We start from the raw sequence: 11,223 nt of genomic DNA on the forward strand, positions 1-11,223 counted from the left end.
CCGACCGAAGAACGCCACAAGTCCTCTCCCCGTGTGTCCTGCGGTGGACCATCTTCCTGGCGGGCTACGAGTACCAGATTGAACACCGCCCCGGAAAGGCGATGGGCCATGCCGACGCACTCAGCCGCCTGCCCCTGCTGGACGTCATGGGGGACCCAGCCCCGGTGCACCGTGTCCTTCAGTTGGAGGACCTTCCAGACGCGCCTCTCCAGGCAGCAGACATCGCCCGCTACACCGCTCGGGACCCCATCCTATCCCGGGTTCTGGGCTGGGTGGTGAGGGGATGGCCTACACAGGCGGAGGAGCCAGAATTTGCGGCGTTCAAGTGCCGCAGGGAGGAGTTATCGGCACACAAAGGCTGCCTACTATGGGGGGACCAGGTCGTGGTCCCCAGCGCCCTGCGGCAAAAGGTTCTGCATGCCCTGCATGAGACACACCCGGGCATCGTGAGGATGAAGGGCCTTGCCCGGAGCTACGTCTGGTGGCCAGGCATCGACGCAGAACTGGAAGCATGGGTGAAACAGTGCGTCACCTGCCAGGCAGTGAGGCCCAGCCCACTGGGGGCACCTTCCCAGTCCTGGGAATCCACACACACCCCATGGTCCAGGCTCAACATAGACTTCGCGGGGCCGTTCCATGGACTGTTGTTTCTGTTAACAGTGGACTCTTACACCAAGTGGCTGGAGGTCAGCCCCGTCTCCACAACATCCACTAGGGCCACCATCCATGTCCTCCAACAACTGTTCGCCACCCACGGTCTGCCAGACACCATCGTCTCGGACAATGGGACAGCGTTCACGTCGGAGGAGTTCCAGCAGTTCCTCAGCGGCAACCTGATCCGGCACATCAGATCAGCGCCTTTCCACCCCACGACCAGCGGCCAAGCCGAAAGGATGGTGCGGACGACTAAGGAAGCACTGAGCCGCCTGACGGAGGGAGACTGGGAGAAGCGAATTGCGCAATTCCTCCTCGCACAGCACATCACGCCCAACCCGGTAAGCGGCCACTGCTCAGCGGAGCTCCTCCTGGGCTGGAGGCCTCGGACACTGCTGGACCGCCTGCACCCGGATCGGGCTCCAGAGGAGCAAAACACGACTGAGCAGCTGGAAGCACCCCACGGGTTTTTTTCCGTAAGATACGGTTTTTGCCAAGAACTTTGGCACGGGGCCCGCATGGCTGGCCGGCCGCATCATCCGTCCCTTGGGCACCCGGATGTATGAAATGTCTACCGAGTGTGGCCAACTATTGCGGAGACACATTGATCAGCTCCGTAGGCACATGCTCCCGGAACACACAAGTACGGAAGGTCCGGAACTTCAGTCAGGCCTCGAGGGAAACGCACAGGCACCACCCGCGCAGACCCCGACTGTGCGGGAGCAGCAAGACGAGGCTCCCGTTCCTCTGGCAGGCGTGGAAGAGGCCCCAGCTGCCAGCGCTGCAGGACCTGAAGAGCCTCTGCTGGTAAGACCCTCCGACACAGCGGCCGAGGCCCCAGCAATTCCAGTATCCCCCCCCGAAGGTCCACAAGAGAGTGACGGACCCTGTCCTACCTCAAGGACTACATAACTTAGGGGGGTTCCGAACTATGGGGGGAGGGATGTTGTGTACGCTGACCACCACCGGGAGCCAGCGAACACCCTGAGCTTGAAGTGAAAATAACAATGGGGACTAGGATTCTAGTCCCCCACTGGGGGAACCAATGGGACCGTGGCGGGAGATTCAAACCCGCCAATGGGACCCAGGGGTGTGCCCCTGGATGTGTATATAGTTGGCCTGCCGGCCGTTTGTCCTCTGTTCTTGTTGTGTACCAATAAAGCGTGCTATGCACTATGTCGTTGTCTGTCGTCCATCCATGCGGCAACCCACTACACAATCGTAGATATGAAACATAGTAGACCCACGCTGGAGGATAAAATTGAGAAAATCTCTACAGCCACAGTGTATTTCCCCTTGGTGGTCAGATAGGTTGGAATAAAGGAAAGCCAAACACTGCAGAAGACCAGCAAGCTGAAAGTAATAAATTTAGATTCATTATTACTACTGTTTAATTGCTTATGTAGTTGTATTTATTCTCTAGTGTATTTTAATGTATTTATTATTTTAGTATTTTTAATGTTGTTAGCCTCCTTGAGCCAGTTCTGTGGCTAGGCAGGATATAAATTGAAATAATAAATAAAATGATTTTTTTTCCTTTTAAGAATATAGGCTTACACTCCAATTCATGTTTCACAGACGTCATTCCAATTAAGTGCAGTGGGATTTACACCTATCTAACTTTTTGTTTTGTATTGTATTTTTCATGTGTGTATGTGCGTGCACATGTGCGCGTGAGTGTGTGTGCACCTGGAAGTCATGGCGACCTCTGGTGACTGACCTCTACTGGGGGCCTTGAGGATATTCAGAGATGTGGCTGAATAAAGCCTGCCCATGCCTCCCACCTCTGGTATTTCAGTGAGCTCTCCCATCCAAGTACTCACCAGAGTTAATGTTGTTAGCCTCCTTGAGCCAGTTCTGTGGCTAGGCAGGATATAAATTGAAATAATAAATAAAATGATTTTTTTTCCTTTTAAGAATATAGGCTTACACTCCAATTCATGTTTCACAGACGTCATTCCAATTAAGTGCAGTGGGATTTACACCCATCTAACTTTTTGTTTTGTATTGTATTTTTCATGTGTGTATGTGCGTGCACATGTGCGCGTGAGTGTGTGTGCACCTGGAAGTCATGGCGACCTCTGGTGACTGACCTCTACTGGGGGCCTTGAGGATATTCAGAGATGTGGCTGAATAAAGCCTGCCCATGCCTCCCACCTCTGGTATTTCAGTGAGCTCTCCCATCCAAGTACTCACCAGAGTTATTCCTGTTTAGCTTCCAAGATTTGATGAGATTGGCCTACCTGGGCTATCCAGGTCAGGGCAAAAACTTTTTGTATCACATTAAGAAATGTGGAATGCGTTGTTCAAGGATGCAAGGAGTCTTCCCTACAAACTATACTCTTCAGTTTAACTTACTTAGGCCTTCTTTACGTTGCCCTTGCCCCACCTTTGACTATTTGTTGTTGTTGTTCAGTCGCACAGTCGAGTCCAACTCTTCGCGACCCCATGGATCATCTCCCGCCAGGCCCTCCTGTCTTCTGCCGTCCTCTGAAGCTTGCTCAACTTCATGTTCGTTGCATCGATGACACTGTCTAACCATCTCATCCTTTGCCGTCCCCGTCTTCTTTGACCTTCAATCTTTCCCAGCATCAGGGTCTTCTCCAGTGAGTGCTCCCTTCTCATTTGGTGGCCAAAGTATTTGAGCTTCAGTTTCATTATCTGGCCTTCCAGGGAACAGTCAGGGTTGATTTCTTTTAGGATTGACTGATTTGATCTTTTTGCAGTCCAAGGGACTCTCAAGAGTCTTCTCCAGCACCATAGTTCAAAAGAATCTATTCTTCGGCGCTCGGCCTTCCTTATAGTCCAGCTCTCGCAGCCATACATGACTACTGGGAATACCATTGCTTTGACCATGCGGACTTTTGTTGGCAGGGTGATGTCTCTACTTTTTATCATGCTGTTTAGGTTCGCCATCGCTTTCCTCCCAAGTAGCAGGCGTCTTTTAATTTCATGGCTGCAGTCACAGTCTGTGGTGATCTGGGATCCCAGGAACGTGAAGTCTGTCACTACTTCCACGACTTCCCCTTCTATTTGCCAAGGAGTGATGGGGCCGGATGCCATGATCTTAGTTTTTTTGATGTTGAGCTTCAAGCCCACTTTTGCGCTCTCCTCTTTTACTCTGAGCAAGAGGCTCTTTAGGTCCTCTTCACTTTCTGCCATTAGAGTGGTATCGTCTGCATATCTGAGGTTGTTGATCTTTTCCCCAGCAATCTTAATTCTGGCTTGTGATTCATCCAGGCCAGCATTTCGCATGATGTACTCTGCATATATATTAAATAAGCAAGGTGACAATATACATCCTTGTCGTACTCCTTTTCCTATGCTGAACCAATCAGTTGTTCCATATCCGGTTCTAACTGTCGCTTCTTGGACCTTATACAGGTTTCTCAAGAGACATTCATTCGTATGTGGATGTGTAAGTGGTCATCAATGGGTATGCATAGAGTAGAAGAACCAAGATGTCCTCAGTCCAGAATTCACCAACATCGTGCACCCCATAGGTAGCCTTAGCCACCATTATCTCCTGTACTCAGCATGCCATCTGCAACACTGGTATAATGATGCTTGACAGCATTTTTGTAAGAATAGTCAAACCTCTGTGAGTATTCATTTTACCAAATATAACGATCTGAGAGGAATCCTAAGGCACAGTTCCCCAGTCAGTACCCAGGGGCACCACCATGGCACCTGCCAACACTTTTTCTGGGGCCAGCCAAGTCTTTCTAGTAAATGGGCAAGGCCAGATAGCAAGGCTTCAGATAGAGCACTGGAGATCTGATTGGCTGTGCAGATTTTTTTTAAAAAAAGTTGCTTTGGCATCAGCTGCCACCAAAGCACGAGGATCTTCACTGTGTAACTGAAGATAAGCTGCAGCAGCCATTTTGAGGCTGTGCCCACCATACTATGTCAGCATTCTAAAGGTGCCCACAAGCTCAAAAGGTTTGGGGAGCCTTGGGCAAATGAATTATAAGTGTTTTTTTTCTGTTTGGAGGCCAGGTCTTTCCATAGAAAATGATGGCACTTAGAAAGGGCACTTGTGCTGCCGAACAGCTGTTTGCTAGGCATGTTTTTTCTCCCCTCGTTCTTCCTGCCTCTAGAAGGAGTGAAATGGGTGGGAATGACAAAAGTAGTGGACCTAGAATTCTGGAATAAAAGAAATGCATCTGGGAATTTGTTTTTTTAAAATTTGTAGCTCCCAGAAACATGAAATCTTCACTCACCCGAAGGCCATATTGGAACCACAGATATAAACAAAAGGGGTGGCTTCCATTCACATATTCATTTTTGTTACACTAATAGCCCAGGATGACCTGATCTTGTCAAGATGGGTAGCCCGGTTAGTCTGTCTGCAGCAGGAGAAAAGAGCAAGAGTCCAGTAGGACCTTAAAACCTAACAATATTTGTGTCAGTGTATGAGCTTTCGTGAATCACTGCTCACTTCTTCAGATACAGCTATAATGTGAACTCATATTTCGGTGCCTTTCTCCCTCCCTTGAAAATGAATGTACATCTCTGTAGACATCACCTTATGGACAGGCTAACCGGGAGTTAACTAAAACTGCCATCCCCTCCCCCCTTATTCATAGACGCCAGACAAGAGTAACCTCTCTGAGCTTGGGTAATCACAAGCAGTGAATTATTAAAATTCAAATATTTCAAATTTTTCCAATATTCTTTCCCTCCAGAATAGGACAAAGGGGGGTAAAGCTCTCCATTAAAGCATAGTTTGCCACTGTTCCAGCACAGAACCATAGAGTTGGAAGGGGCCATTTGTTGTTCAGTCACACAGTCGAGTCCGACTCTTCGCGACCCCATGGACCAGCTCCCTCCAGGCCTTCCTGTCTTCCGCCGTCCTCTGAAGTTGGCTCAATTTCATGTTCGTTGCATCTTTGACACTGTCTAACCATCTCATCCTTTGCCGTCCCCGTCTTCTTTGACCTTCAATCTTTCCAAGCATCAGGGTCTTTTCTATGGGAAGGGGCCATACTGGCTATCTAATCCAAACCCTTTCTCAATGCAGGATCAACCTAAAGCATCCTTGACAAATGTTTGTCCAGCCACTCCTTGAAGACTGCCAATGAGGGGGAACTCACCACCTCCATGGGCAGTGGGAACATGTTCCTAGTAGGAATATAGCAAGTTTCGATAAGACTGAAAACAATGTTTCTTTGAATTTGTTGTTCTACTTCACACTGCACATATGAGGGTAATTATGAACCCTATTATTATCTCAAAACACTATGAGTTGTTCTTGTCTTCTGAAAACACACAGATGTGCAGAGATTACGAACATTATCTATAGCTAAACTGGAAAAGTGTTATAAACCCACTTCTTTGTCGTTTCTCTTAGGAACTGTAAACTGCAAATCCTCTGACGAGCTAATCTTTTCAGATTTACAGGCCAGGTATTAAATGAAATTACCAGTGGAGTCAGAAAGTTGTAGAAGGCAGCGTACTGTGACCTGATGAGCATTTGCTTGTGATGAGTCAAAAGCTACAGGACTTAGTATTCAGAGAGAGAGGGTGAAAGAATGCTTCCATGATGGCCAGGTCATTTCTGTTCATGCTCTTATTGCTGCTTCTTCAACCACGGTGCATTGCTCACACTGCTATGTGTCACATGAACAATCCCTTTCAGGTCCCACATGAGTATTATCAGAAAGGCGACTTTATCATTGGAGGAATTATTTCATTGCTTTCAACCTTCTATCATCTTGTGGACTTCAGACAACATCTTGATCCATGGGTTTTGCAGCCAACTGTGTAAGGGTATTTTTCCCCATTGCAAGTCTTATTAAAGAGGGATATATTTTCTACCAGTTCTCTGCCACCTGATTGTTTCTAGTAATAGAGCTGTTTTGAACATGTACAGCTTTTATTATTATCATTACTCGCCTTGAGACCAGGGGTGGAGAAAAAATAAATAAATACGAATACCTCCCTGTTTAGAAGATAGGTTTATAGTCCATTCCTATGCATATTTGCTCAGAAGTAAGTCCCATTATGATGCATAGGATGTACTCCTGCATCAGTCTATGTTGGGTTGGGACTTTATTATGAAACATATTGTTCAAGGATGCTTATTTTCAGACTATATATATGAACTTCGCTATATGCTTCTTACCCATTTTTTCATTTAGACTTTGCCCTTAGCTTGTTTGTACTCCATCCATTTCACATGCCAGTCCACATGCCTTCTCCACCTTTTCCCTCAGACTTGCTTGCTGCTCAGTTTCCTTTTTAATATGAGACTAGCTTACAAAAAAATAATAATTTCTTATTTCAGGGACATCCCAAAGAAAAATCAACATGTCCTCTCCTTGGTGTACACCGTGAAAGAGATCAATAAGAACCCCAATATTTTAGCAAATATCACTCTGGGGTTCCACATCTATCATAGGTACTATGATGAAAGGATAAACTATCAGAGCATCCTGAGCCTTACTGCACTGCAGAATATGCCCATCCCAAACTACAACTGTGAGATCCAGAGGAACCTGGCAGCAGTAATCGGGGGGCTCGACTCAGAAACAACGCTCTCAATGACTAACATCTTACCCATTTATAAGATTCCACAGGTACAAAATGCATGTGGGGTATGAAACTCTTACAGAGTGTTTCCCTCTCTTCCCTTATTTTTCAAGAGCCCTTTCAGGAAGGTCAGAAGAACAAATGAAGACCAAATTTGATTCATGCCAAACAAACAAACAAAATCATAATTATAATTTGTGGAAATTATCCTTTTAGCAACTGAATACTCCCAGCAGAGTTGTTATGGTATGGTTCGATTTATGGATGTTGCTATATATGGGAGTATGAAATGTCTGTTTCTAAAGCAAAAATTCAGGGTACATAAAATACGTATGACATGTTGATGTTCATACATCATTAAAGTTCTGAGTTGCAAAACACACTAGATGGCTCTGTCCCAACTCAACATATTGAAATCTCTTTCATAAGTGACTTTACAGGTAGTCAGTATGGGCCTTGTCTTTTACTATTACAGAGGATGCTTTTTTAAAAAAATAAACAAACGAGGTCCAAACTTGTACACTATGTAGATCTCTGGAAGTCAGTAGACTTCAAATCCTAGTAGAAAGTTACCAAAAGCATACATCAACTATATATCTTAGCCGCATAGTTTGAGAGAGCTAGATTCCAGTCCAGTGTCACAAAATGGTGTTCAACAAGCACTAAGTATTATGATGAACAAATATGATGTTTGAAGTAAAAGCTAAGGGATTATATTCTGTAGGTTCCAATATTCTTCTTGCCATATATTTCCCTAAATGGTCTCATTACTGCTACAGAGAAGATGTAAATTCTACCTCAGAATATATATTTTTTCCAGTAAGGAAGACAATGATGCACACTTTTGTTGATGATGAGAAAGACTGAAAGCAGTCATGTTTTATACACACATATACACGCACACATGAGAACCATGTGATATGTAGATAAATGCATATACAAAATGAAAAATAATCTCCAAATGTGACCTTTTTTCCCCTTTTAGTTTACTTTCTCCTTATTCACTTCAGAGAAACACGACACAGTGAAGCTCCCTTCCTTCTACCAGATGGTTCCCAATGAAAGACATCAATATAATGGGATTGTCCAGTTACTTCAGCATTTCTCATGGAAGTGGGTTGGGATCTTTGCACCAGATGATGATAAAGGAGAGGGTTTCATACAAATACTGACAAGAATGCTTACTCAGAATGGCATCTGTACAGCCTTTACAGAAAGGATAATAGGCAGGGATTTTTCTTTCCGGGATCCAAATATTAATGAGCGTTCTAGGAATCTATTGCTTTCTTTAAATAAATCCCAAGCCAAAGTTCTTGTCATATATGCAGAAATTCAGGCCATGACAACTTTAACACTGTTACTAAAAACAGCAGAAATATCAGAGATAACAATAGGTAAGGTATGGATCATGACAGCCCATGATGATTTGGAACTGGAGACATTGAGATGGTCTTTCATAAGACAAACTTTCCAGGGATCTTTATCCTTTGCAGTTCACTCCCATGAGGTTCCTGGGTTCCAGAATTTCCTTCGGCTCTTAAGTGTTCATTGGACAAATCGACGCAAAGTTTTCAGAGTCTTTTGGAAAGAGGCATTCAACTGTTTGTTGCCAGATTTCAAGGATGTCAAGATCAGTTGTCCTAGGGAAGAGGAACAGAAGCTCCTTCCTGGCACTCATTTTGAAATGGGGATGGCTGGCCGAAGGTACAGCATTTACAATGCTGTCTATGCTATAGCACATGCTTTGCACATCATGTACACAACCACACTCAGGCCCAGACCAGCAATGGAGGGACACAAATGGAAGGCTCTCAATTTTTCACCTTGGAAGGTAATAATATCTCAATTCCAAGGTTTTTTTTGTATTTAATAGTTTGATGTATTTATAAGCTACTTAGCAACATGGATGTTGTTTTGAAGAAAATAGAAGGGTTGCTGGGTGATAAGATTTGTAACTGTTTCCTTTCATGTCATACTTTAAAATGCCCCTAGCTGCAGTTCACTCTATGTGTGAGAGGGGGGAATAGATAATCACAGAATGAGGATTACAGAACAGAGAATGAGCAGGAAATCATCTCAAATGTTGGCAAAGTCACATCCACATGATTGAGCTGGAAGACAATCATGACATTATGTTCCCCCTTCCTGTGTGCCTCAGAAAGTCTTGCTGAGAAATCTCCCTCAGTCCATCAGCAAAGAAATGAAGTCTTTATCTCTCAAAACCGTCCATTCACAGAATCACAAAGTGATTTATCTAACAATGACACCATTATTCACCATTTTATAAAAGTTTTTACTTCTTTCAGCTCCATTATTTCCTGAGGGGCATCTCATTTAACAACAGCGCCGGAGAGGAAGTGACCTTCGATAAAAGTGGTGAAACAAAAAGTGGATTTGACATTACAAACTGGGTTACCTTTCCAAACAAATCCTTCTCACGGGTGAAAGTAGGGTGGGTGGATCCTCAGGCTTCACTGGGCAGAGAGTTCGCCATTAATGAAGAAATCATCACATGGCATAGCACATTTAGTCAGGTGAGATCTGAGTATAAGGTCTACAAAATTTTCAAAGATGGGCTATATTAGCTGGTGTTCCAGTGGATAATCAGATGTTTGAGAAACTTGTGATCAATATTTTTTATATTCATTGTCATGATTAAACATAGCAAGAACATCCTAAATTCAGCTTTTATATAGTCTTAGAGGATGAATGAATATAGATAATAAATTGGATAAACTGAAGAATAAATTGGAAATATGCAATAGTAAACAGTTAATTGAAGAATGTCCAATGCTATGCAAATATATGTATTATGACTAATATGAATATGGAAGAAGACCTTAGGAAACTGAATGGAATTACATGTAATGGGTGGTACAAGATAATAGAAGTCAGAATAGAAAGTAATTCTTGTTTAGTTATTAGGTATAATAGGAGTCAGAGGATGAGCCGAAGAACACTTTCTATTAATAAAAGGGGTGAATAGTATAATAGATTGTTGAAAAATAAGATTAATATTTTGTATTATTGTTCACTATAGAAATTAATAAACTGTGAATGAAAAAAGATAACTTTATATGGTGTTTGAAGTAGTAAGAATGTGCACCCAGCAAATGGGACAGTTAGCTATTCTTAGAAGATGATTTTTGAAACATAAGTATTGGATTCTGAATTCATTATCAACTTCTTCTGAGGGGCTTCTTGCACTGTGACCTGTTTACTTTTGTGTAAGAAACATTTAATGTATCTGCATAATCATACTCACCTATGAAGAATTAACGGATAGTACTACCATATTCTTTTATGTTATTTCATGTTAAAGATGTTGACATTTTTAATACAGGTCACCCAGCAAGCTTCCACTGTAGAATGAGATTCAAACCTGTGTTTCATAATGCTTTCAGTCCTTCCAAGGCTCTTTATGTAGCAGGAACTCCTTTGCATATTAAGCGACACACCCCTAATGTAGCCAATCCTCTAAGAGCTTAGAGTAGCCCCTGTAAGAAGAACTCTGTAAGCTTTTGGAGGATTGGCTACATTAGGGGTGTGACGCCTAAAATGCATAGGAGTTCCTGCTACAAAAAGAGCCCTGAATCCTTCTATGAATTTGACCGGCTCTCTAGCCATGCATATGATTTATTTATTTATTCAATTTCTAGGCCTCCCTCCCCACGAGCGGGCTCAGGGCGGCAAAAACAAGGGCACACATGCCAATATAAAAACTTACTAAAAACAGAGTAAAGCAACATATCTAATGTATAAATAAAGTGCTTCAAGCCGGTCATGATCTTCAGTTTAAAGATGGTGGGGATGGTATCCAGAATCAGGTCTTAAGCTCAGTGGCACCCACACATTGTGGTACCACAGTGTGATCGATTCAGAGCCACTCCTACAACCCGTTGTTCCAAACTCGTTGATGGTGGTGGTAGTGGCAACTCCTACTCAAAAGCCTGGTGGAAGAGCTCCATCTTGCAGGCCCTGCAGAACTGCATAAAGTCCTGCAGGGCCCTGATCTCCTCCGGGAGCTCATTCCAC

The 11,223-nt window shown here is 43.9% G+C and overlaps 1 protein-coding gene across 1 annotated transcript in view; it reads left to right on the plus strand.

The window, feature by feature from the left end:
- Positions 1–1,212: 1,212 nt before the first annotated feature.
- LOC107122987 (vomeronasal type-2 receptor 26-like) overlaps positions 1,213–11,223 on the plus strand; it is a 12,819-nt gene continuing 2,808 nt past the window's right edge. Inside the window, exons 1-6 of the mRNA XM_015426137.1 lie at positions 1,213–1,461; positions 4,039–4,090; positions 6,008–6,062; positions 6,944–7,235; positions 8,174–9,019; positions 9,495–9,722. Of these exons, the coding sequence (XP_015281623.1) occupies positions 1,213–1,461; positions 4,039–4,090; positions 6,008–6,062; positions 6,944–7,235; positions 8,174–9,019; positions 9,495–9,722 (1,722 nt within the window). The remainder of the gene's footprint in view (positions 1,462–4,038; positions 4,091–6,007; positions 6,063–6,943; positions 7,236–8,173; positions 9,020–9,494; positions 9,723–11,223) is intronic.

Source organism: Gekko japonicus, unplaced genomic scaffold (genome assembly GCF_001447785.1).
Source record: "Gekko japonicus isolate JY-2015 unplaced genomic scaffold, Gekko_japonicus_V1.1 scaffold171, whole genome shotgun sequence".
Taxonomy (NCBI): Eukaryota; Metazoa; Chordata; class Lepidosauria; order Squamata; family Gekkonidae; genus Gekko; species Gekko japonicus.